Here is a 27,457-nt window from a genome sequence, read left to right as displayed (position 1 = left end):
TCTTTACTGGTCAGGACGTGACAGTACACCCCCCCCCCCCCCCAAAAGGTGCAGACCCTGGATGCACGTCAAACAAAAAAAAGACACAAATAAACACAAAAATAAAACCCCAATTGAAAATATTCACAAACTAAAGGGAGGGAAGGGAGGGTGGCCACCGTCACCGACGGTTCTTGTGCTACACCCCCCCTCCCCCATCCTCCTACTATGGAGGTGGCTCAGGTTCTGGCCTTAGTCCCCAACCTAACCTGTCCACCCCTGCTGAAGGTTCAGGGCTAAGGCGCGTCTCTGGAGACCTCGGACTGGAGGGCGACTCTGGGGGCTCCGGACTGGAGGGCGACTCTGGGGGCGCCGGACTGGAGGGCGACTCTGGGGGCGCCGGACTGGAGGGCGACTCAGGGGGCTCCGGACTGGAGGGCGACTCTGGGGGCGCCGGACTGGAGGGCGACTCTGGGGGCGCCGGACTGGAGGGCGACTCTGGGGGCGCCGGACTGGAGGGCGACTCTGGGGGCGCCGGACTGGAGGGCGACTCTGGGGGCTCCGGACTGGAGGGCGACTCTGGGGGCTCCGGACTGGAGGGCGACTCTGGGGGCTCCGGACTGGAGGGCGACTCAGGGGGCTCCGGACTGGAGGGCGACTCTGGGGGCTCAGGACTGGAGGGCGACTCTGGGGGCTCCGGACTGTAGGACGTCGCCGGAAGCACTGGACGGGGAACTGTCGCCGGAAGCTCTGGACGGGGAACTGTTGCCGGAAGCTCTGGACGGGGAACTATCTCTGGAAGCTCTGGACTGGACAGGCGCACTACAGGCCTAGTGCGTGGGGCTGGCTTTGGAGGCGCCACACTGGTAACACGCACCTCAAGGCCAGTGCGAGGAGCAGGAGCAGGATGAACTGGACTGGGCTGACGCACTGAAGGCCTAGTGCGTGGGGCTGGTACTGGAGGTACCAGACTGGAGACACGCACCTCAAGGCTAGTGCGAGGAGCAGGAACAGGACGTACTGGACTGGGCTGATGCACTGGAGGCCTGGTGCGTGGTGCAGGCTTTGGAGGCGCCAGACTAGAGACACGCACCTCAGGGCTAGTGCGAGGAGCAGGAACTGGATACACCGGGCCATGAACAAGCACTGGAGATCTGGAGCGCACAGCCTGCGCAACCCGTCCTGGCTGGGTGGCAACAGTAGTCCTGCATGGGCGGAGTGCTGGCACAGGGCGAACTGGGCTGTGCAGAGGCCTGATGGCTGCCGTGCGTAGAGCAGGCGTAGGGTAGCCTGGGTCTAGGAGACGTACTGGTGGCCAGATGTACTGTGCAGGCATACTCCTACCTGGCTGGATGCCCACTCTAGCACGGCGCTTGCGAGAGGCTGGAATCGCTCGCACCGGACTGTGCGTGCGCATGGGCGAGATCGTGCGCACTTCCGCATAGACCGGCACTCTTCTGATCCGCTGCTCCCCATAATAAGCACGGGGAGTTGACTTAGGGCTCACCCTTGGCCCAGCCAAACTACCCGTGTGCCCCCCCAAAAAATATTATTGGGGGTGCCTCTTGTGCTTCCGTCGTTGGGCACGCTCTTCATACTGTCGCCGTTCCTCCCTCGCTGTCTCCACCTGTTTCCATGGCAGGGTCTTGTCCCCTGCCATTACCTCCTCCCATGTCCATGATGTCCTCCACTCCCTTCTTTCCCTGGCCCAGGATCCTTGCTCTTCCTGGGCCCACTGCTTGGTCCGTTGTTGGTGGGTAGTTCTGTCACGTTCGTCGTAAAGATGGGACCAAGGCGCAGCGGGAATGTGAATACTCATCTTCTTTATTATGAAACAAACCAAAACAAACACTTAAACAAAAACAACGACGAAAAAACAGTCCTGTGAGACATACAGATACTCATGGAACAACTACCCACAAAAACCCATGAAAAAACACCCCTACTAAATAGGACCTTCAATTAGAGGCAACGAGAAACAGCTGCCTCCAATTGAAGGTCAAAACAATAAACTAAGCATAGAAATAGATAAACTAGACACAGACATAGAAATAGACTAACATAGAACATTGCCCAACAAACCCCGAAACACATTACAAACACCCCCTGCCACGTCCTGACCAAACTACAATAACAAATAACCTCTTTACTGGTCAGGACGTGACAGACCCAAGTTAAACAATTTAAAGGCAATGCTACCAAATACTAATTGAGTGTATGTAAACTTCTGACCCACTGGGAATGTAATGAAAGAAATAAAAGCTGAAATAAATCATTCCCTATACTATTATTCTGACGTTTCACATTCTTAAAATAAAGTGGTGATCCTAACTGACCAAAAACAGGGAATTTTTACTAGGATTAAATGTCAGGAATTGTGAAAAACTGAGTTCAAATGTATTTGGCTAAGATGTATGTAAACTTCCGACTTCAACTGTATGTCTGTAGTCCAAACATTTTGGGCTACACACTCATTTGACCCATCTGTGGAAAGGTGAGACTCTCACGAACACGTACATGTCAGTTTCTTTGCTCGCCCTCAGGCCTCACAAGACTCCGCTGAAGTACCAGTTGAATAGAAGTATATATGGAGATTGTTTAGTGCCGAAAATAAGTGGTTAAATACATGTTTCCTGATCTTTCTATTTCTCTCAGAAATAAGACAGACACTTCAGAACAAACTTCCTTTAGATTTTTTGTTCCATGTCATGAATCTGTAATTCAATGTGTTTGTAATGGGCTAATTGCAGTAAGGCCATATTAAAATGTTAATCATAGACATATGTGTGTGTATATATATATATCAGGGGTGAAAATCTGATATCAACTTTGGAGGGGACAATTACATGAAATTTTCTCAAGAGCAATTCCTGAGCGGGACACCAAAAGTAGTGCTGTAGCACATAGCCTACATTTTAATATGGTAAATGTATATTGAAGAACCAAAGAAATAAGGTGTTTGCCGTACTCCTAACTACCGGTACCCAAAACTACACAACTAATCACAACAGCAATACCATTGCCTTTAACAAATCTTAGTTCAGTCACCAGTTTAAGTTGAGAGTGGGGGTATCCATGGCATTTTCCAATTATGTTCCTATTTTACAAGTAAAAAAAGTGGAGAACCTTTCATAATGTTGCCAAACAAAGACTCAACAAACTTACCTGAGACTCCCTGTCTCTGCCAGTCTGTCCCTGCATATCTGTCCCCAACTCTGCTGTCTGTGTGCCATCTGTTGCCTGCTCTGCCTAACGACATCATTGTGAAACATTTCCATTAGAATTTCATTTCTTTCTTATGAACATTTTATCAACTAGTCTTTGAGATATTAGGCTACTAGGGTTCTTACTATGCGTTTTGGTGTATTGAAAAATACTCTGATGTCCGTCTTTTATTTTTCTGCCATTTTTCTACCTGGCTGGCTGGCTGGCTACACACACAGTGTGTAGGTTATTTACAGTAGGAGATGGGCTTCTATCATCTTATCTTCTATCATTCTATTTGGGCTTCGATCTAAAAGGTAGCTAGCAAATGTGAAACGGATTAAAATGACAAGAGTTGACAGCTGTATGAGTTCACCATTTACACAACATATGCTGCAACCTTTTGTAATTTTAATTGTTTGTTTCATATTGGCTGGCTTCCAACAATAGCTGAATTTGCAAAGCTAGCGAGCACCAATTCAGTTTCAGTGGTGTTTGCAATAATCTTTGCTACCCGGGTTAAATAAAGGTGAAATAAAATAAATAAAAGTTCCCTTGCGACAATTTAGCTTTTGCAACGAGACCATTAAATATATTTAAGACAATGGTAGAAGAGATGGTAGTTCTGTTCAGTTTGGATTTCAGTTTATCGCTAACCTTATCACAGGGACTTTGAAGCACTAACTTACATCATCTGCATGCTGATCTTGGAATAAATTGACGATAGCAAAGATTCCATCTTTGACGACGCCACATAAATGGAATAGGTACTAGCTTGCTTAATAGTTAATATTTGCGCGCAACTCTGCATATTCAACTAGTGTGTGTGCGCGATTGACTGGATTAACCTCATGTCAGTTACGTGCATTGAGTGCCTTTCAGACAGTAGATACGACCTCTCTGTTACCTAGCAAGCTAAGGAACTGGCAGTGAATCAAACCATTGTGAGGCAAAGGGTGGGGGGGTCGCAATCTTTTGAAACTTAAAACGCGCTATTAAGTGTCTATAATCAGCACAATTGCTTTCATTGCGTATTATTAATATTATTTAAATTACATAGTTATGTTTCAGTGATATATTGGGGGGGACAAATCATATTTTTCCCAGGATGGGGGGGTCGTGTCCCCCCCCGTCCCCCCGGGATTTCCGCCCCTGATATATATGTATATATTATGTATGTATGTATGTACGTATGTATGTATGTATGTATGTATGTATGTATGTATGTATGTATGTATGTATGTATATATGTATATGTATATTTTTTGTTTTGTTATATAATTCAAGGGGTCTTAAAATTGAAAATCAAACAGCTAAATGACCTTCTTAAAACAATTCCATATAGTTTAAACTCCCCCGGCTTAGACAGGGCGTAGTCTGTAGAGGGTTAAACTGACAGATATTTATGGGGATTTTTGTATTATGCTAATTAGAATTATGCGGGGATGCAACAAACAACTCTAGGTTAAAGAATATTGTTTAACTTGGTCTAAGCGCTCTAGGCTGCAAGTGCTGTCCACAAACAAGGTGCTGAAATAGCTCTGGATTAGTTAGCGGGTCATGGAACACTTGCTCCTGTTTTTCTGTCTGTGTTATTTGTCTAAAATTGCGTTGTGGCAGCCCGTTTGCATCTGTCTAAAAAACAATGCATGCCTTGCAGTTCATACAGTGCATTTGGAAAGTATTCAGACCCCTGGAATTTTAACACATTTTGTTACGTTATTTTTTATTTTATTTTATTTCACCTTTATTTAACCAGTTAGACTAGTTGAGAACAAGTTCTCATTTGCAACTGAGACCTGGCCAAGATAAAGCATAGCAATTCGACACATACAACAACAGAGTTACACATGGAATAAACAAAACATACAGTCAATAATACAGTAGAACAAAAGAAAACAAAAAGTCTATATACAGTGAGTGCAAATGAGGTAAGTTAAGGCTATAAATAGGCCATGATGGCAAAGTAATTACAATCTAGCAATTAAACACTGGAATGGTAGATGTGCAGAAGATTAATGTGCAAGTAGAGATACTGGGGTGCAAAGGAGCAAGATAAATAAATAAATACAGTATGGGGATGAGGTAGGTAGATAGATGGGCTGTTTACAGATGGGCTATGTACAGGTGCAGTGATCTGTGAGCTGCTCTGACAGCTGGTGCTTAAAGCTAGTGAGGGAGATATGAGTCTCCAGCTTCAGAGATTTTTGCAGTTCGTTCTAGTCATTGGCAGCAGAGAACTGGAAGGAAAGACAACCAAAGGAGGAATTGGCTTTGGGGGTGACCAGTGAGATATACCTGCTGGAGTGCGTGCTACGAGTGGGTGCTGCTATGGTGACCAGTGAGCTGAGATAAGGCAGGGCTTTACCTAGCAGAGACTTGTAGATAACCTGTAGCCAGTGGGTTTGGCGACGAGTATGAAGCGAGGGCCAACCAACGAGAGTGTACAGGTCGCAATGGTGGGTAGTGTATGGGGCTTTGGTGACAAAACGGATGGCACTGTGATAGACTGCATCCAGTTTGTTGAGTAGAGTGTTGGAGGCTATTTTATAGATGACATCACCGAAGTCGAGGATTGGTAGGATGGTCAGTTTTACGAGGGTATGTTTGGCAGCATGAGTGAAGGATGCTTTGTTGCGATATAGGAAGCCGATTCTATATTTAATTTTGGATTGGAGATGCTTAATGTGAGTCTGGAAGGAGAGTTTACAGTCTAACCAGACACCCAGGTATTTGACATTACAGCCTTATTCTAAAATGGATTACATTTTAAAAAAAATCCTCATCATTCTACACACAATACCCCATAATTACAAAGTGAAAACAGGTTTTTAGAAATGTTTGCACATTTATTAAAAATAAAAACAGAATACCTTATTTACATAAGTATTCAGAGCCTTTGCTATGAGACTCGAAATTGAGGTCAGGTACATCCTGTTTCCATTGATCATCCTTGAGATGTATCTACAACTTGATTGAAGTCCACCTGTGATAAATTCAATTGATTGAACATGATTTGGAAGGCCCACACCTGTCTATATAACATCACACAGTTGACAGTGCATGTCGAAGCAAAAACCAAGCCATGAGGTCGAAGGAATTGTCCGTAGAGCTCCAAGACAGGATTGTGTCCAGGTACAGATCTGGGGAAGGATACCAAAACATTTCTGCAGCATTGAAGGTCCCCAAGAACATAGTGGCCTCCATCATTCTGTAACGGCCGTCGTCGTAATGAAACCAAGGTGCAGCGGAGGATGTGTATTCATTTTGAATATTTAATAAAATGAACCACTATAAACAGAACACTAAACAGCAACGACAGCAAACAGTCCTGTCTGGTCAAAAATGAACGAAACAGAAAACAATCACCCACAAAAACCCAAAGAAAAAACAGGCTACTTATGTGTGACTCCCAATCAGCAACAACGAACTACAGCTGTGCCTGATTGGGAGCCACACACAGTCCAAAACAAAGAAATACAAAAACATAGAAAAATGAACATGGAACGCCCACCCAATGTAACACCCTGGCCTAACCAAAATAAAGAACAAAAACCCCTATCTATGGCTAGGGTGTTACACTATCCCCCCCCCCAAAGGTGCGGACTCCGGCCGCAAAACCTGACTCTGAAGGGGAGGGTCCGGGTGGGCCTTCTTACGGCGGCGGCTCAGGTGCGGGACGTGGCCTCCGCTCCACCCTCGGTGTCGCCCACTTAGGTGGCGCCCCTGGCCACGCCGGAGGACTGGTGGGGGACCCTGACTGCACCCGGCTGGCGGGCGATTCTGGTTGCGCCCGGCTGGCGGGCAACCCTGGCTGCGCCTGGCTGGCAGGCGACCCTGGCTGCGCCCGGCTGGCGGGCGATTCTGGTTGTGCTGACCCAGGATTCACCAGGCTGGGGAGACATGCAGGAGGCCTGGACCTGGGCGCAGGCACAGGACTCACCAGGCTGGGGAGACATGAAGGAGGCTTGGCCCTGGGCGCAGGCACAGGACTCACCGGGCTGGCGGGCGGCTCTGGCGGCTCCGGACAGGCGGGCGGCTCTGGCGGCTCCGGAGCTCTGGCGGCTCCAGACAGGCGGGCGGCCAGGGCGTTACACATTCTTAAATGGAAGTAGTTTGAAACCACCAAGACTCTTCCTAGATCTGGCTTCCCGGCTAAACTGAGCAATCGGGGGAGAAGGGCCTTGGTCAGGGAGGACTGAGCTCCAGAGTTCCTCTGTGGAGATGGGAGAATGTTTTCAGAAGGACAACCATTTCTGCAGCACTCCACCAATCAGGTCTTTATGGTAGAGTGGCCAGATAAAAGCCACTTCTCAGTAAAAGGTACATGACAGCCCACTTGGAGTTTGCCAAAAGGCATCTAAAGGACTTTCAGACCATGAGAAACAAGATTCTCTGGCCTGATGAAACAAAGATTGAAATCTTTGGCCTGAATGCCAAGCGTCACTTCTGGAGGAAACCTGGCACCATCCCTACGGTAAACCATGGTGGAGGCAGCATCATGCCTTTGGGATGTGGTTCAGTGGCAGGGACTGGGAAACTAGTCAGGATTGAGAGAAAGATGAACAGAGCAAACTACAGAGATATCCTTGATGAAAACCTGCTCCAGAGCACTCAGGACCTCAGACTGGGGTGAAGGTTCACCTTCCAACAGGACAATGAACCTAAGCACACAGCCAAGACCACGCAGGAGTGGCTTCGGGACAAGTCTCTGAATATCCCTGAGTGGCCCAGCCAAAACCCGGACTTGAACCAGATTGAACATCTCTGGAGAGACCTGAAAATAGCTGTGCAGCAATGCTCCCCATCCAACCTGACAGAGCTTGAGAGCATCTGCAGAGAATAATGGGAGAAATTCCCCAAATAAAGGTGTGCCAAGCTTGTAGCATCATACCCAAGAAGACTCGTGACTGTAATCACTGCCAGAAGTGCTTCAACAAAGTACAGAGTAAAGGGTCTGGATACTTATTTAAATGTAATAAGATATTTAGATATTTATTTTTTTACACATTTTCTAAAATGTCTGAAAACTTGTTTTTGCTTTTTCATTATGGGGTATTGGGTGTAGATTGATGAGGGGGAAAAGCAATGAAATCCATTTTAGAATAAGTCTGTAAAGTAACAAAATGTGGAAAAAGTCAAGGGGTCTGAATACTTTCTGGAACGCACTATACAGGCTATTCATTTTTCATGATATTATTTCATGAAATGGCTTTCTTCTTCTACATTTTGGCAAGCGTTTATGTAGGCTATTTATTTGTTTGTTTATTTTACATGAAGTTATACCATAAATGCCAATGCAGTAATAGACCCCAATTTTGACTACATCTCTACTGCTCATAACAGCACTGTTTCTTTAACTGCCAGTGCTGAGATACTCGCCATGATAATCCATTGGAGTTCTGTGAACCAATCATGTGCTGAACTGTACAAAGAGATCTAGTCCCTCCCCCAGCCTCAGCACCATAAGCCCAGCCTCGTCAAGAACCCTGTTTTTTTGTGGGTAGGGCTACTGGAGTCTACCATTCTACAATGCATAGAGCTGAGAGAGACAGAGCCGCGCTCATATTGGGAGATAGGACTAATATTTAAAACGGTGTTTTACTAACTGGGATTACATTGCAATGTATTACAAACCAAGACCTTTACGAAGTCCAAAGGATCATCATTCATGGAAATGAGGATTCTAATGAAGATAAAGGTTTTCCTATGGCGGGGGCTTCTGCTTTTTCTCCTCCTGGGGTGTACAATAGAAGCGCAGACGCGCTACACCATCCCCGAGGAGCTCAACGTGGGATCAGTTGTTGGGAATATAGCTAAAGATCTGGGTTTGAATTTGGCTGAGATTTCCGATCGTAAATTGAGGATAGCCTCCGAGGGCGATAAGCAGTATTTCAGTGTGGATTTGGGCAAAGGCGAGCTCATTGTTAATGAGAGGATAGACAGAGAAAGTCTGTGTGGAGGAAATGCCAATTGTCTGTTGCCTTTAGAGGCTATTATAGAAAACCCACTACAGCTGTATCGTGTTGAGATCGAAATTCAGGATATAAATGACAATTCCCCAGTATTCCAAAACAATAGAAATGTTTTAAATATTGCGGAGCACACACTGCCAGGGGCAAGATTTCGTTTAGAATCAGCACAAGACCCCGACGTTGGCTCCAATTCTTTACGCACATATACACTTAGTAAAAATGAACATTTTGTGCTAGATATTAAAACAAATAAAGATGGGTCAAAAGTATCCGAATTGATTTTAGAAAAGGTATTAGACAGAGAAAAACAGTCCGTACACAGCCTGCTTCTAACAGCCGTAGATGGTGGAAATCCTGCTAGATCAGGTACAGCAGAAATTACTATTCGGGTACAAGACATAAACGATAATGCACCCATCTTTGAGGAAAGTGGATATGATATCCAAGTGGTTGAAAATACACAACCAGGAACTATCGTTGTCACTGTAAAAGCTGTAGACCGTGATGATGGAGTCAATCGTGAGATCGTTTACTCATTTGGACCACACACCTCAGAGTCACTACAGAACCTTTTAACTGTTGATCCCCAAACTGGCGAAATAAAGGTTAAGGGAGAGATAGATTATGAAGAGAGAAATTCGTTTAAAATTGATGTTCTTGCCACAGACAAAGGCATTCCACCAATGCAAGGCCTATGTACTATTAATGTTGAAATTATGGATTTGAATGACAATTCCCCAGAGATCATTTTTAAGTCTGAGCCTAGTCCTGTTAGTGAAGACGCGCCTGTTGGAACAGTTATAGCTTTGATAAGTGCCAAGGACGTAGACTCTGGAGAGAATGGCAACGTCAACTTGAATATAGCGCCAGGCTTACCATTTAAATTAAAACCATCTGTATCTAACAACTACGCTTTGGTTACGGACACCAGTTTGGATAGAGAAAAAAATCCAGAGTACACTGTTGAAATTAAAGCTTCTGACTCTGGAATACCGTCTCTCAACTCCAGAAAAACAATTCATGTTCGTATTTTGGATGTTAATGACAACCCTCCAGTTTTCTCCCAACCTTCTTACACTGTTTACGTCAGAGAGAACAATGCTGCTGGATCAATAATGTGTTCAGTTTCCGCTTCAGATCCAGATATAGGAGAAAACGCCAAGATATCCTATTCTATATTAGACTCTAAAGTACAAGACGTGTCTGTCTCCTCCTATATTTACATCAACTCAGATAACGGCAGCATCTACAGCATGCACTCGTTTGACTATGAGAAACTGAAGGTGTTTCAGATACAGGTGCAGGCAAAGGACCACGGCTCTCCGTCTCTGAGCAGCAACGTCACGGTTCATGTTTTTATCCTGGACCAGAACGACAATGCCCCCGCTGTTATTTACCCTTCCGCTGTCATGGGCTCTGTCTCCCATCAGAAGATGCCCCGGTCCGCTAAAGCAGGCCACCTGACCACTAAGATATCGGCAGTGGACGCAGACTCGGGCCATAACGCCTGGATTTCCTATAGGCTGGTGGAGGCCACAGACTCGTCTCTGTTCAGTGTGAATCTTTACACAGGGGAGGTGAGGACTAAACGCGCTGTTTCAGAGCAGGATGACTCCTCTCAGAGGCTGCTTATAGAGATACAGGACAATGGGGAGCCGGTCCAGTCCGCCACAGTCACAGTCAACATACTGTTAGAGGACGGGCTCCACGAGCCCATCTCGGACTTCCGCCAGAAAACAGCAGAGCCCAGCAAGAGAAACAGTAAAATCACCTTTTATTTGATCATCTCTCTGGCCTCCGTGTCCGTTTTGTCTTTGTTGACTTTCCTCATCTTAGTGGTGAAGTGCGTTAGAAACAGTAGGAGCAGCTCGAGTTGCTGTATCAGACGGGCTGATTCTGACGGATACAAGAATCCAAACAGAAACCTGCAGCTCCAGCTCAACACTGACGGCCCTATTAAGTATGTGGAGGTCCTGGGAGGGGACATGTTGTCTCAGAGCCAGTCCTTCAGGTCGTGTCTCTCTCCAGTGTCCGAGTTCAGTGATTTCACCCTCGTTAAGCCCAGCAGCACCACTGACTTTAAGGACATGATAAACGTGCTTGATGCGTCTTTACCGGACAGCGCGTGGACGTTCGAGAGCCAACAGGTGAGCGCAATACCTGCTGAAATGAGTGTTATGCAAATGTACAGTGTTCTCATCTAGTATTCGTATACCATTGACTACATTAGAACACATCTTGCATACTTTAAATTGATGTGTTTTCATAACTATGTATGTTGATAATAGGTTAATGTATTTTTGTGGTTCTTTTGATAAACGTCTTGCATTTCAGAGGCTACGCTGCATAGCCCGCTTTAACTATCTGGCTTGGCGCTGTCCAAGGTTCTGAAATGTACGCTACAGTTCTGACTCGCTGCTAGAATAGGGGAGAGCTCTGAGTGATTCAGTTCGTCACTATAGCAGCATGGTACTTTTTTAAAACCTCAACCAGTAGAATATCTTGGTTGTTTTGTACCGTGCTTTTGTTGTTCTGTTCCCTTACTTGTTCTTACAATATTTTGTTAAATATGAATTGCTTCACTTTTTTACGACTTTGATAGGGAAACAGCTACATTATTGCATCAACAGGACACGTCACAAAAGACAGAGGACACATTATTACGTTGATATGTTTTGTTCATGAAACAGTAGCTATGGGTCTAACAGAAATTATGTTGTTTCATTCTACTTCGATTTCAATGTCCGGTGTATTTTGATTTTCATATTTTTTTGAATTAGTCTTACGAAAAACATATTTTAGTTGTGATGGTAGAGCGTAGTAGGCCTACGTAGTTGTTTTCCTCGACCGTAGCCTGGGTCTGTGCTGCTGCTTGAAGGCAGCACTGATCCTAGTCTTAATCTATTGGAGCGCTGAGCGCCAATAGCATGCAGCGTTGTACAAAGAGATCTACGCCCTTCCCCAGCCATAGCACAGTAACCCATACAATGCACAGAGATGGGAGAGACGGAGCTACGCTCATCGATACAGTGAAATAAATATTTTTGCAACATTTTGTACTTGGAATATTCATGATCGGATTGCTTATGATTGCGATGTATTACAATCCAATAACTTCGTTTGCGTCAAATATACATCTTCTTTGGAAATTGAGATTTTAGGGATGAAGATTCTGCATAAACGGGCGTTCTGGCTATTTTTTCTGCTATGGAATACAATACAGGCTCAGATCCGCTACACTATTCCAGAGGAATTGAAAGAAGGAGCTGTTGTTGGGTCTATAGCGGAGGATCTTGGTTTGAAAGCGTCTGAGATTTTTGTGCGTAAACTAAGGATAGCCTCCGAGGCTGGTAAGCAATATTTCAGTGTGGATTTGAGGAGAGGCGAGTTGGTTGTCAACGAGAGGATCGACAGAGAGAGTCTGTGCGGACAAAGCGCCAGTTGTCTATTACCACTGCAGGTTGTTATTGAGGAGCCGCTCCGCCTTTACCGCGTTGAGGTGGAAGTCCAGGATATTAATGATAATGGGCCAATCTTTTTGTCTACTGAACGGGTTCTTAATGTTGCAGAATCCACAACAACCGGAGCTCGGTTTCTACTTACCAGTGCAAAGGACCCTGACGTGGGATCCAATTCCCTCAGTTCATACAAATTAAATAAAAATGACTTTTTTTCATTAAATGTTAAGACCAATAGAGATGGAGTGAAAATACCAGAGTTACTTTTACAAAAAGCACTAGACAGAGAGAAACAGGCCGTTCATCATCTTGTGCTGACAGCAATAGATGGTGGCAATCCGGCCCGATCAGGTACTACGGAGGTCACTGTTCAAGTTTTAGATAACAATGACAATGCTCCAATCTTTGAGAAATCGCTTTATGAATGTTCTTTACTAGAGAATTCACCCAAAAGTACAGTGGTCATTATCGTCAAAGCCGGTGATGCTGACGAGGGTGCTAATGGAGCGATGCAATACACGTTCGCTGAGCAAACGCCAGACTTCATACATGAAATGTTTTCTATTGACTCTGAGTCTGGACAGATCACTGTGACTGGCAATCTGGATTATGAAGAGAGTCACACTTATGAATTTAATGTACGCGCTACAGACAAAGGAATTCCCGCTATGGAGGGCCACTGCTCTATTCGGGTAGAGATTTTAGACGTGAATGATAATGCACCTGAAATTGTCCTGACCTCGTCACCTAACCCAGTGAAAGAAGATGCTTCTTTAGGAACAGTTGTTGCTTTGATAGGCGCAAAAGATCTTGATTCAGTGGAAAATGGGAAGGTCAGTTTGAGTTTAATAGGCGAACATCCATTTAAATTGAAACCGTCGTATGCAGATAATTATGCTATACTAACAGACTCTGAACTCGACCGGGAGCTATTTCCTGAATATAAACTGAAAATTGTCGCCTCTGATTCGGGTTCTCCTCCCCTCACTTCAAAAAAAGAGGTAATTGTAAGAGTTTTGGACGTTAATGACAACCCTCCAGTTTTCTCCCAACCTTCTTACACTGTTTACGTCAGAGAGAACAATGCTGCTGGATCAATAATGTGTTCAGTTTCCGCTTCAGATCCAGATATAGGAGAAAACGCCAAGATCTCCTATTCTATATTAGACTCTAAAGTACAAGACGTGTCTGTCTCCTCCTATATTTACATCAACTCAGATAACGGCAGCATCTACAGCATGCACTCGTTTGACTATGAGAAACTGAAGGTGTTTCAGATACAGGTGCAGGCAAAGGACCACGGCTCTCCGTCTCTGAGCAGCAACGTCACGGTTCATGTTTTTATCCTGGACCAGAACGACAATGCCCCCGCTGTTATTTACCCTTCCGCTGTCATGGGCTCTGTCTCCCATCAGAAGATGCCCCGGTCCGCTAAAGCAGGCCACCTCACCACTAAGATATCGGCAGTGGACGCAGACTCGGGCCATAACGCCTGGATTTCCTATAGGCTGGTGGAGGCCACAGACTCGTCTCTGTTCAGTGTGAATCTTTACACAGGGGAGGTGAGGACTAAACGCGCTGTTTCAGAGCAGGATGACTCCTCTCAGAGGCTGCTTATAGAGATACAGGACAATGGGGAGCCGGTCCAGTCCGCCACAGTCACAGTCAACATACTGTTAGAGGACGGGCTCCACGAGCCCATCTCGGACTTCCGCCAGAAAACAGCAGAGCCCAGCAAGAGAAACAGTAAAATCACCTTTTATTTGATAATCTCTCTGGCCTCCGTGTCCGTTTTGTCTTTGTTGACTTTCCTCATCTTAGTGGTGAAGTGCGTTAGAAACAGTAGGAGCAGCTCGAGTTGCTGTATCAGACGGGCTGATTCTGACGGATACAAGAATCCAAACAGAAACCTGCAGCTCCAGCTCAACACTGACGGCCCTATTAAGTATGTGGAGGTCCTGGGAGGGGACATGTTGTCTCAGAGCCAGTCCTTCAGGTCGTGTCTCTCTCCAGTGTCCGAGTTCAGTGATTTCACCCTCGTTAAGCCCAGCAGCACCACAGACTTTAAGGACATGATAAACGTACTTGATGCATCATTACCTGACAGCGCGTGGACGTTCGAGAGCCAACAGGTGAGCATATTGTTTGAATTGGTAATTGAAATGGAAGTTATTCAACTTGCTATTGTTCCCATATATTTCTATGTCATACAATGCATAATACGGCTTGGTTTCGTAAATAATTTTCCTGTAATATGCAATGAAAATAAAAATTAATAGCATCAGGAGCTTCTTTTTTTCAGTTATTTTGCTTTCATTTACACTTTTCACGTGAGGTTTCAAGCATTAATTGAACTTTCCATGTCCTGAATCGTTGTGTGCTGTCTAACGTCAGTGGTTAACCTGGTCTCACAGCATTTGATATTATTCTATATGTAAATCCGATACACTCTATTTAGTATGATATGTTACCTTCCCTATGGTACGTACGAATTTGTGAATGTCCGTCACCCATTTCGTATGGAATGTTACAAATTTGAAAAACTTATGAGGTTTAGTTTAGAAGTTAGGTTAAAGGGGACGGGTTAGCTAATATGTTAAGTAGTTGCAAAGTTGCTAAAAAGTAGTAAGTAGTTTAAAAGTTGCAATTAGTTGTAAAAAGTAATTAGTTAAAATGCTAAAGTTGTCCGTGATGACATTTGAACTCACAAACCTTTGGGTTGCTGGACGTTCGCGTTATATGCCCAACCATTTACTCGACCAACCACCCGACTTTTGTTTTTGCCTTAAGTAACATCTGTCTTATGTAACCATACCAAATGTAACATACATTATATATACAGAAGTATGCGGACACACCTTCAAATTAGTGGATTTGGATATTTCAGCCACACCCATTGATGACAGGTGTATAAAATCAAGCACACAGCCATGCAATCTCCCTAGACAAACATTGGCAGTATAAAGTCCTTAGTGAAGAGCTCAGTGACTTTCAACATAGCACTGTCATATGATGCCACCTTTCCATCAACTCAGTTTGTAAAATTTCTGCCTTGCTAGAGCTGCCCTGGTCAACTGTAAGTGCTGTTATTGTGAAGTGGAAAACGTCTCGGAGCAACAATGGCTCAGCCGCGAAGTGGTAGGCCACACAAGCTCACAGAATGGGTCCGCCGAGTGCTGAAGCGTGTAGCGCGTAAAAATCATCTGTTCTCGGTTGCAACACTAACTACTGAGTTCCAAACTGCCTCTGCAAGCAACATTAGGACAAGAATTGTTCGTCGGGAGCTTCATGAAATTGTTTTCTGTAGTCGAGCAGCTGTACACAAGCATAAGATCACCATGAACAATGCAAAGCATCTGCTGGTTCTCCGGAGTGATGAATCACACTTCTACATCTTGCTGTCCGACAGAATATGGGTTTGGCTGATGCCAGGAGAACGCTACCTGCCCCAATACATAGTGCCAGCTGTAAAATTGGCTGGATGAGGACTAATGGTTTGGGGCTGTTTTTCATGGTTCAGGCAAGGCCCCTTAGTTCTAGTAAAGGGAAATCTTAATGCTACAGCATACAATGACATTCTAGATGATTCTTTGCTTCCAACTTTGTGGCAACAGTTTGGGGAAGGGGAAAAGTTCCTGTTTCAGCATGACAATGCCCCCGTGCACAAAGCGAGGTCCATACAGAAATGGTTTGTCGAGATCGGTGTGGAAGAACTTGACAGGCCTGCACAGAGCACTGACAACCCCATCGAACACCTTTGGGATGAATTAGAACACTGACTGCGAGCCAGGCTTTATCGCCCAACATCAGTGCCCGACCTCACTAATGCTCTTGTGGCTGAATGGAAGCAAGTCCCCGCAGCAAAGTTCCAACATCTAGTGGAAAGCCTTCCCAGAAGAGTGGAGGCTGTTATAGCAGCAAAGGGGGGACCGACCCCATATTAATGCCCATAAAATGAGATGTTCGACAAGCAGGTGTCCACATACTTTTGGTAATTTACTTTATCATACCAATTTGAGCGTCACAAATATATGTTTACTATGTTAAACTGTTTACTATGTTACGTCTATTCTGAGAACATGCTTCAGTGCTTCCTTTTGGCGCTGTCCACTACCTTCAGTATCCAAAAGTTACTACAGCCACAACATCAAAATGGCTCTATTTTAAAAATTCATGAAAACAAACACGAGCTTTTTGGTCTTAATTTAAGGTTTTGGTTACGCATAAGGTTCGCAGTGTGGTTAAGGTTAGGGTTAGGTTTAAAATCACATTTTAAGAAGGTAAATTGTAGAAATGGGCAGGGTTTATGACTTTGTGGTTATGGTAACTAGTGACGACCACTACCGTGGTCCTGAAAGTGAAAACAAATGTATGCGTTCTTCCTGCACATTGATTCTGACTCAACGGCATACCTTATTTATGTTGTTATAGGATGTTGTGCTATTTAAAACAGTGTTTTTCAGCAATATGATATAGGCCTACATGCAAATGATCTGTAGCCAAGAATTTCTCATGTGTTCTTCTGAATGTATTGCTTCTCCAAAATACACTAAAATAAGTCATACATTGCCTAAAAAATATCATAGCCAAATACTAATGCAGTGCGATTTATGGATCAAAATAAAAGGTTCCACATGTGCATCTTGTAACAGTCAATTCGTGAAACTCTACACGGTCCTACAACTTCAATGTTACACTCTTCCAGTTGTATCACAGTTTGACCACATATCTAGTTTAATCACATATCCCATTGATAAATGCATGTTTTAGGACATTAAAAAAAAATTCAGTTCAAATTATTATCCTATGATTTGTATGCCCCACTAAAATACAAGTAATAAAGCCAGTTCATCTCTATATCTTTGCCTGCCTATTACATTAACTCTCTGCCTATATCTTTGGCTGCTCTGTTACTTTAACTCAGAGCTGCTCCTAATCGTATTCTATTGGAGCTCTATAAACCAATCATGTGCTGAACTGTACAAAGAGATCTATGCCCTCCCCCAGCCACAGCACCATATCCCCTACAATGAACAGAGCTGGGAGACACATAGCTGGGCTCACATCGATGTACTGGATTTAGCCGTTCATTTAAGAAATTGCTGGGTATTCGGTAATTGCATTGCATTCTCTTGCGATGTGTGACGGATCAAGTCCTTTATCTATTGCACGCTATTTGTGGAGATGTGGACGCTAGTCAAGATTAAGATTTTTCCATGGCTGGCACTATGGATGTTCTTTCTTTTGTGGAATACAATACAGGCGCAGACTCGATACACCATTCCCGAGGAACTGGACGTGGGCTCTGTTGTTGGAAATATAGCTAAGGACTTGGGCTTTGAAATCTCTAAGATCTCTGATCGCAAACTGAGGATAGCCCCCGGGGCTGGTAAGCAATATTTCGCTGTGGATTTGGGAAAGGGCGAGCTCATTGTAAATGAACGGATAGACAGAGAGAGTCTGTGCGGACAAAGCGCGAGTTGTTTGTTACCTCTGCAGGTTATCATTGAGGATCCACTTCAGTTTTATCGAGTTGAGGTGGAAATACTGGATATAAATGACAACTCTCCACGTTTCAAGTCAGATGAAAACACAGTTAATGTGGCGGAATCAACTCTACCAGGGGCAAGAATTCCGTTGGAAACGGCCCAGGACCCTGATGTTGGAGCAAATATGCTGCGCTCTTACACCTTGAATAAAAACGACTTCTTCAAGTTGAATGTTAAGAATAGCAGAGACGGAACAAAGATTCCTGAACTTGTTCTTGAAAATGCAGTTGATAGAGAGAAACAGTCTGTCCACCATCTCATTCTTACAGCATTTGATGGAGGTTCTCCTGCTAGATTGGGAATAACGAAATTGACAGTTGTCGTTTTGGATAACAATGACAACGCACCAAGTTTTGAGCAAGACTTGTATGAGATCCATCTTAGTGAAAAGACCAACCCTGGAACGTTAGTATTGACCGTTGAAGCTGCCGATTTAGACGAGGGCTCTAACAGCGCCATAGATTATTCATTCGGGTCGCAAACACCAGATGACGTGCTAAAACGTTTTGCTATCGACCAAAAAACGGGAGAAATCACATTGTCACACGAGTTAGATTACGAAATAGGTCCCTCTTACAAATTTGATGTATGCGCGAGAGACAAAGGCACGCCATCTATGGAGGGGCACAGCGATGTTCAGGTGACGGTTATAGATGTTAACGATAACTCACCTGAGATAACCATCACCTCTTCACCCAAACCCGTTAGAGAGGATGCCCCAGTAGGTACCATGGTAGCACTAATTAGCGCAAAGGATTTGGACTCGGGAGAAAATGGTCAAGTTTCCGTTCGTATGTCTTCAGATTACCCTTTCAAATTAAACCCCTCATTTGCAGATCATTACGCACTAGTAACACATTCAACTTTAGACCGGGAGAAATATCCTGAATACCGTATTGAGCTTGAAGCATCGGACTCAGGGTCCCCAGCTTTGACCTCCATTAAAATCATAACAGTGAATATTTTAGATGTCAATGACAACCCTCCAGTTTTCTCACAACCTTCTTACACTGTTTACGTCAGAGAGAACAATGCTGCTGGATCAATAATGTGTTCAGTTTCCGCTTCAGATCCAGATATAGGAGAAAACGCCAAGATCTCCTATTCTATATTAGACTCTAAAGTACAAGACGTGTCTGTCTCCTCCTATATTTACATCAACTCAGATAACGGCAGCATCTACAGCATGCACTCGTTTGACTATGAGAAACTGAAGGTGTTTCAGATACAGGTGCAGGCAAAGGACCACGGCTCTCCGTCTCTGAGCAGCAACGTCACGGTTCATGTTTTTATCCTGGACCAGAACGACAATGCCCCCGCTGTTATTTACCCTTCCGCTGTCATGGGCTCTGTCTCCCATCAGAAGATGCCCCGGTCCGCTAAAGCAGGCCACCTGACCACTAAGATATCGGCAGTGGACGCAGACTCGGGCCATAACGCCTGGATTTCCTATAGGCTGGTGGAGGCCACAGACTCGTCTCTGTTCAGTGTGAATCTTTACACAGGGGAGGTGAGGACTAAACGCGCTGTTTCAGAGCAGGATGACTCCTCTCAGAGGCTGCTTATAGAGATACAGGACAATGGGGAGCCGGTCCAGTCCGCCACAGTCACAGTCAACATACTGTTAGAGGACGGGCTCCACGAGCCCATCTCGGACTTCCGCCAGAAAACAGCAGAGCCCAGCAAGAGAAACAGTAAAATCACCTTTTATTTGATCATCTCTCTGGCCTCCGTGTCCGTTTTGTCTTTGTTGACTTTCCTCATCTTAGTGGTGAAGTGCGTTAGAAACAGTAGGAGCAGCTCGAGTTGCTGTATCAGACGGGCTGATTCTGACGGATACAAGAATCCAAACAGAAACCTGCAGCTCCAGCTCAACACTGACGGCCCTATTAAGTATGTGGAGGTCCTAGGAGGGGACATGTTGTCTCAGAGCCAGTCCTTCAGGTCGTGTCTCTCTCCAGTGTCCGAGTTCAGTGATTTCACCCTCGTTAAGCCCAGCAGCACCACTGACTTTAAGGACATGATAAACGTGCTTGATGCATCATTACCTGACAGCGCGTGGACGTTCGAGAGCCAACAGGTGAGCACATTTTTTGAATTGGTAATTGAAGATAAACGTGCTATTGTTTCCATATATATATTCGCCTTACAATGCATAACATGGCTGTTTACCGTATGTTTCATTTCCGCGCGGACCATTGCAGTGGTGCTGAAAGTGAATACGAACGACCGATATTTATTGGCATATTTTTACTGTCTAGGTTGTTGCTTGGATTCGTAAATACTTTTCTTGTAATCTGCAATGAAAATAAAATTAATAGCACCAGGAGTTTCGTTTAGTATTTTCTTCTTTCAGTTATTTACTTCCATTGACACTTTTCACGTGAGGTTTCTAGCATTCATTTGAACTTTTCATTTTTTGAATCGTTTTTTTGCTTCTCTGTCTAACCTCATTGGTTCAGTTAGCCACTGTCCTCTACCCTGGGTTTTCACTAGTTACCACATCTACAAAGTCGAAATGACTATATGCTATTGTTAAAATTCTTGATTTTTTTGTATCTGTTTGGTCTTAATTTAAGTTTAAAGTTATGCATGAGGTTAGCAGTGTGGTTATTATTAGGGTTAGATTTAAAAGCACATGTTAAGTAGAGAAATAGGCGGGGTTTAGAACTTTTGTGGCTGTGGTAACTAGTGACGGCCACTACCGTGGTGCTGAAAGTAAAAACAAACCTATGTACTCTTCCTGCACATTAATTCTGACTCAAAGGCATTTATGTTGTATATGAACTGGAAGACATTTGATATAGCATTGTTTTGCTATTTTAGAACTATGTCTAGACTAAATTTCGCTCTAATTTCTCATGTGTTCTTTTCAATGTATTATTCATCCATAGTTGAAATACACTAAGAGAACTCATACATTACCTAAACAATGTAGCTTAGCCAAATACCAATGCAGTGGGATATATTCATAAAACTGAAAGGTTCCACGTTTGCATCTTGTGACAGTCAATTCATGAAACCCTCAACTGTCCTACATCTACAGTGTTACAATCTTCCAGTCTACTACTGTAACAAGCTCTCACAGTCTCACGTCAGAATTGGATGTTGATCCATGTTTCTCAAACTTTACATTTCGAAGTTGTTCCAAACGTCAAATTTCAAAGTGTTTAAGGTTACGTTTAGGAATTAACTCCGAATTTTTTAAGTTGAGGCATTAACTCCGAATGGTTAAGGTTTGGGATAGGCTTAAAACAATTATCTAAAAAAACATTATATTGCTGGATTTAAACATGCAACCTTTTGCACCTGCCTGCGCGAGGCAGAGGCTTGCTCCTATCCACCATTCCCGTCCACAACAGAAACCTACTTGAAGGTAACAGCACTCACCGTTGCCTCTAGTGGCCGGTTTCCACTTCATCTCCCGACGTCCTCAGACATGGATGGACGTCTAATTCTGACTTGTGTCACAGGTGACCTGGCTGGATTCATCACAGTTTGATCACATAGCCAGTTTTATCACATATCCCATTGATAATTACATGTTTTATAACATAAAAAGCACTGTGGCATTCAGTTCAAATAATTGGCCTATGATTTGTATGCTGCACTAAAATACAAAGTAATCAAGCCAGTTCATCTTTATCTCTATGCCGGCCTATTACATTAATTCTCAGCCAATGTTCCCTCTAATATTTTTGGGCACTGAGCAAATTTCAGGTCTGCTGAGTGCAAACTATAACGTTGTAAAAATTCTGTGCAACTTCCAGCATGCGTTTACTGTGAACAGTCCACCTGGCCGTGCTGCTGCTCCAGTTTCAACTGTTCTGCCTGCGGCTATGGAACCCTGACCTGTTCACCGGATGTGCTACCTGTCCCAGACCTGCTGTTTTCAACTCTCTAGAGACAGCAGGAGTGGTAGAGATACTCTGAATGATTCGCTATGAAAAGCCAACTGACATTTACTCTTGAGGTGCTGACTTGTTGCACCTTCGACAACTACTGTGATTATTATTATTTGACCATGCTGGTCATTTATGAACATTTGAACATCTTGGCCATGTTCTGTTATAATCTCCACCTGGCACAGCCAGAAGAGGACTGGCCACCCCTCATAGCCTGGTTTCTCTCTAGGTTTCTTCCTAGGTTTTGGCCTTTCAAGGGAGTTTTTCCTAGCCACCGTGCTTCTACACCTGCATTGCTTGCTGTTTGGGGTTTTAGGCTGGGTTTCTGTACAGCACTTTGAGATATCAGCTGATATCGGCGTAGTTTGATCTGGTTCACATGGGGAGGTGAGGGCTATATAAATAAATTTGATTTGATTTGAACACTGAGGCTGTACCCGCATTAAGTTACAGTTTTAACAGTGGCCAAGTAGGCTGCTGTGGCTATTTGATCATAATGTAGGTCTACCAGAGTGGCTTACAATCAAAAACAATGGAGAAAACTCATCCCATAACATTTTAACATGGAAATAGCTGTTCTATCATTCAGTCTACAGAAGCAGCCAATGTGTGTTCAATGTAGACCTACATTCCATGAGACTTTAAAAAGAAAACATGTAGAGCTTGACATTAACCTATTTATCCACGTGTCCTTCAGACAAGGAGGTGACTGAAAATGTTGTTGTGTTGTTTGATGGAATAAACCACTTTACAAAATACAATTAATTGTTATTTCCCTACCATTATTACAGAGAATCTGAAAAAGTATGCTACCCTCTGCCTATTGGCTATTCAAGCCTGTCTCAAAAACAGCACTTCCCCTTTAAGACAAAAAAAAAACTCTTGAGCTGACTTGCTTTTCAAAGATGTCTCGAAATGCACAGGTTTTGTGACCTTGTAGGAAGCAATCACTCCCCTATTGCTGACTACAAAATATCTATAACTGGGTTAATAACTCAATATCAAAGGATATGATCAAAATGTGCACATGTGGCTACATGCAGCTCTTGCTTTGATCTCAAAACAAGCGCATCTACTCACGACCACAGCTGTAAACACAGTCCAGTTGAAAATAAATGGCACATATCCATATATGGCTATGGTCTATTTGCATACAGACCTACTGCAGCTCTGATTGGTTATGCCGCACCGGCCTGTGTAGAGTACGGGCTGAGTCCTGTATTTGTATTTACTATGGATACCCATTAGTTCCTGCCAACGCAGCAGCTACTCTTCCTGCGGTCCAACAAAATGAAGGCAGTTTATACAATTGTAAAAACATTACAATAGATTCACAGATTTCACAACACACTGTGTGCACTCAAGCCCCTGCTCCACCACTACCACATATCTACACTACTAAATCCATGTGTACACGTGTGTATAGTGCGTATGTTATCGTGTGTGCATGTGTCTGTGCCTATGTTTGTGTTGCTTCACAGTCTCCGCCGTTCCATAAGGTGTATTTTTATTTGTTTTTTAAATCAAATGTTACTGCTTGCATCAGTTACTTGATGTGGAATAGAGTTCCATGTAGTCATGGCTCTATGTAGTACTGTGCACCTCCCAGTCTGTTCTGGACTTGGGGACTGTGAAGAGACCTCTGGTGGCATGTCTTGTGGGCTATGCATGGGTGTCCGAGCTGTGTGCCAGTAGTTCAAACAGACAGCTCGGTGCATTCAACATGTCAACACCTCTCATAAATACAGCGAGTGATGAAGTCAATCTCTCCTCCACTTTGAACCAGGAGAGATTGACATGCAAATTATTAATATTAGCTCTCTGTGTACCTCCAAGAGCCAGCCGTGCTGCCCTGTTCTAAGCCAATTTCAATTTTCCTAAGTCCCTTTTTGTGGCACCTGACCGCACGAGCGAAAACTAGGGCCTGTAGGACCTGCCTTGTTGATAGTCCTGTGTTCTGCCTACAACAATCTCTGTCATAGTTAGTTTTGTTTCAGGATGTTGCATTGAAAGTGGCTAATATTGCTTTGACTCAATCACAATTGTCACAGTTAAGGGAAACGTTGATAGTGTTAACTAACAGGGAAAACAATAGAAAGTTCAATCTTGTGCTTCTCTCCATGGGATGATATTACCTCTGCGCTCTGCGTGGCTGTCCCGGGGGAGCAGCGCAGCAGTCTCTGGGCTAGGGCCCCTGCTCACAGTTTAGAGGGAACATTGCCTCAGCCTATATCTTTGGCTGCTCTGTTACTTTAACTCAGAGCTGCTCCTAATAGTAATCTATTGGAGCTCTGTAAACCAATCATGTGCCGAACTGTACAAGGAGATCTAGTCCCTCCCCCAGCCTCAACACCATATCCCCTACAATGAACAGAGCTGGGAGAGACATAGCTGGGCTCACATCGATGTACATGTATTGGATTTAGCAGTTAATTTAAGCAATTACTGGGTATTTGGTAATTGCATTGCATTCTCTTGCGATGTGTGACGGATCAAGTCCTTTATCTATTGCACGCTATTTGTGGAGATGTGGACGCTAGTCAAGATAAAGATGTTTCCATGGCTGGCGCTGTGGATATTTTTTGTCTTGTGGAATACAATAGAGGCGCAGACTCGATACACCATTCCCGAGGAACTGGACGTGGGCTCTGTTGTTGGAAATATAGCTAAGGACTTGGGCTTTGACATCTCTAAAATCTCTGATCGCAAACTGAGGATAGCCCCCGGGGCTGGTAAGCAATATTTCGCTGTGGATTTGGGAAAGGGCGAGCTCATTGTAAATGAACGGATAGACAGAGAGAGTCTGTGCGGACAAGGCGCGAGTTGTTTGTTACCTCTGCAGGTTATCATTGAGGATCCACTTCAGTTTTATCGGGTTGAGGTGGAAATACTGGATATAAATGACAACTCTCCACTTTTCATGTCAGCCGAGAACACTATAAAAGTGCCCGAATCAACTCTACTTGGTGTTCGGTTTCGTCTGGAAACGGCACAGGACCGTGACGTCGGGATAAATTATTTGCGCTCATATTCTCTGAATAAAAATGACTTCTTTGCTTTGAACGTTAAAAACAATAATGACGGCACAAAGGTTGCCGAGCTTGTTCTGGAAAAGCCTGTAGACCGGGAACAGCAGCCGGTGCACAACCTAATTCTTACTGCGGTTGATGGAGGTACTCCGCCAAGATCTGGTACCACGCATGTTACTGTGATGGTGATAGACATAAACGACAATGCGCCTAGTTTTGATCAAGACTTGTATGAAATCCAACTGAGTGAAAATGCAATACCCGGGACATTAGTATTGACTGTTAGAGCCAACGACTTGGATGAAGGCCCAAACAGTAAAATAGAGTATTCATTCGAATCGCATACAGCAGAGTCCATTCAAAAGCTATTTGTAATCAATGAAGACACAGGAGATATTACTTTATCCCACGCATTAGATTACGAAAAAAGTCCTTCATATAAATTTGATGTATGCGCTAGAGACAAAGGCACGCCATCTATGGAGGGACACAGTGGTGTCCAGGTAACTATTGTAGATGTTAACGATAACTCACCTGAGATAACCATCACCTCTTCACCCAAACCCGTTAGAGAGGATGCCCCAGTAGGTACCATGGTAGCACTAATTAGCGCAAATGATTTAGACTCCGGGGACAATGGCAAGGTCTCCCTTCGTATGTCTTCAGAGTACCCTTTCAAATTAAACCCCTCATTTGCAGATCATTACGCACTAGTGACTGATGCATCTTTAGACCGGGAGAAATATCCTGAATACCGTATTGAGCTTGAAGCAACCGATTCCGGGTCCCCACATTTGACCTCGAATAAAATAATAACAGTGGATATTTTAGATGTTAATGACAACCCTCCAGTTTTCTCACAACCTTCTTACACTGTTTACGTCAGAGAGAACAATGCTGCTGGATCAATAATGTTTTCAGTTTCCGCTTCAGATCCAGATATAGGAGAAAACGCCAAGATCTCCTATTCTATATTAGACTCTAAAGTACAAGACGTGTCTGTCTCCTCCTATATTTACATCAACTCAGATAATGGCAGCATCTACAGCATGCACTCGTTTGACTATGAGAAACTGAAGGTGTTTCAGATACAGGTGCAGGCAAAGGACCACGGCTCTCCGTCTCTGAGCAGCAACGTCACGGTTCATGTTTTTATCCTGGACCAGAACGACAATGCCCCCGCTGTTATTTACCCTTCCGCTGTCATGGGCTCTGTCTCCCATCAGAAGATGCCCCGGTCCGCTAAAGCAGGCCACCTGACCACTAAGATATCGGCAGTGGACGCAGACTCGGGCCATAACGCCTGGATTTCCTATAGGCTGGTGGAGGCCACAGACTCGTCTCTGTTCAGTGTGAATCTTTACACAGGGGAGGTGAGGACTAAACGCGCTGTTTCAGAGCAGGATGACTCCTCTCAGAGGCTGCTTATAGAGATACAGGACAATGGGGAGCCGGTCCAGTCCGCCACAGTCACAGTCAACATACTGTTAGAGGACGGGCTCCACGAGCCCATCTCGGACTTCCGCCAGAAAACAGCAGAGCCCAGCAAGAGAAACAGTAAAATCACCTTTTATTTGATAATCTCTCTGGCCTCAGTGTCCGTTTTGTCTTTGTTGACTTTCCTCATCTTAGTGGTGAAGTGCGTTAGAAACAGTAGGAGCAGCTCGAGTTGCTGTATCAGACGGGCTGATTCTGACGGATACAAGAATCCAAACAGAAACCTGCAGCTCCAGCTCAACACTGACGGCCCTATTAAGTATGTGGAGGTCCTGGGAGGGGACATGTTGTCTCAGAGCCAGTCCTTCAGGTCGTGTCTCTCTCCAGTGTCCGAGTTCAGTGATTTCACCCTCGTTAAACCCAGCAGCACCACTGACTTTAAGGACATGATAAACGTGCTTGATGCGTCTTTACCGGACAGCGCGTGGACGTTCGAGAGCCAACAGGTATGTTTTTATTACCACAGGATTATATCGTTCTTCATTTATGACTGTATCTACTGGAACTGGCTTTTACCACTTCTATTCATTCGATTCTATATAATTGGTTTGTTTTGCATTCAGTCTTTATGACAGCGTTTAAAGCTCGAATAATGTATAAATAAATAAAAAGTTTAACAATTTGTTTAGACCAAGAACTCTACTCCAAATTTGTTTAGACCAAGAACTCTACTCCATGATAATTGAATTATACATTTGACATGTTTAGGCACTTAAAAATCTTTTGCATTGGATGCTTCTCAATCCAACACATCCGCTGATGCCGCACTTCCGCATATGCGGTGAAACGTGACAGAGCTAGAGCACTGCTAGTCAGACCATGAGACATCCCGAAAATCGGTCTTCTGTCAAAATTGTCTGT

The 27,457-nt window shown here is 44.2% G+C and overlaps 3 protein-coding genes across 46 annotated transcripts in view; all 3 read left to right on the top strand.

Annotated features, from left to right (window-relative positions):
* The window catches only part of LOC106603249 (protocadherin gamma-C5), a 186,079-nt gene that overhangs the window by 143,928 nt on the left and 14,694 nt on the right, over positions 1-27,457 (top strand). The window contains exon 1 of one of the 44 annotated variants that reach the window (XM_045716963.1): positions 17,074-20,245. The exons of 38 other annotated variants lie outside the window; for them this stretch is intronic. In XM_045716963.1, the coding sequence (XP_045572919.1) occupies positions 17,801-20,245 (2,445 nt within the window). In that variant the 5' untranslated portion in view covers positions 17,074-17,800. Of the gene's footprint in view, positions 1-17,073; positions 20,246-24,433; positions 27,043-27,457 lie in introns of those variants that run through there. 5 more of the 44 variants (XM_045716976.1, XM_045716990.1, XM_045716962.1 and 2 more) reach the window with 5 other exon arrangements.
* LOC106603245 (protocadherin gamma-C5) lies at positions 8,680-11,377 on the top strand. Its single transcript, XM_045717005.1, has one exon. It carries the CDS (start codon positions 8,855-8,857, stop codon positions 11,360-11,362), a length of 2,508 nt encoding a protein of 835 aa, XP_045572961.1. The 5' UTR covers positions 8,680-8,854; the 3' UTR covers positions 11,363-11,377.
* On the top strand, positions 12,166-14,907 carry LOC106603244 (protocadherin gamma-C5-like). The gene has a single exon (XM_014196620.2). The coding sequence runs from the start codon at positions 12,322-12,324 to the stop codon at positions 14,890-14,892; it is 2,571 nt and encodes an 856-aa protein (XP_014052095.2). The 5' UTR covers positions 12,166-12,321; the 3' UTR covers positions 14,893-14,907.

The sequence above is a fragment of the Salmo salar genome, chromosome ssa04 (genome assembly GCF_905237065.1).
Source record: "Salmo salar chromosome ssa04, Ssal_v3.1, whole genome shotgun sequence".
In the NCBI taxonomy this organism is placed as follows: Eukaryota; Metazoa; Chordata; class Actinopteri; order Salmoniformes; family Salmonidae; genus Salmo; species Salmo salar.
Note: the sequence above shows the minus strand (reverse complement) of the source record. Positions and strands in the feature narration are given on the sequence as shown.

Excerpts from the sequence above, each read along its gene's own strand:
- LOC106603245 (XM_045717005.1), top strand. The coding sequence starts at position 8,855 with ATGGAAATGAGGATTCTAATGAAGATAAAGGTTTTCCTATGGCGGGGG.
- LOC106603244 (XM_014196620.2), top strand. The coding sequence starts at position 12,322 with ATGAAGATTCTGCATAAACGGGCGTTCTGGCTATTTTTTCTGCTATGG.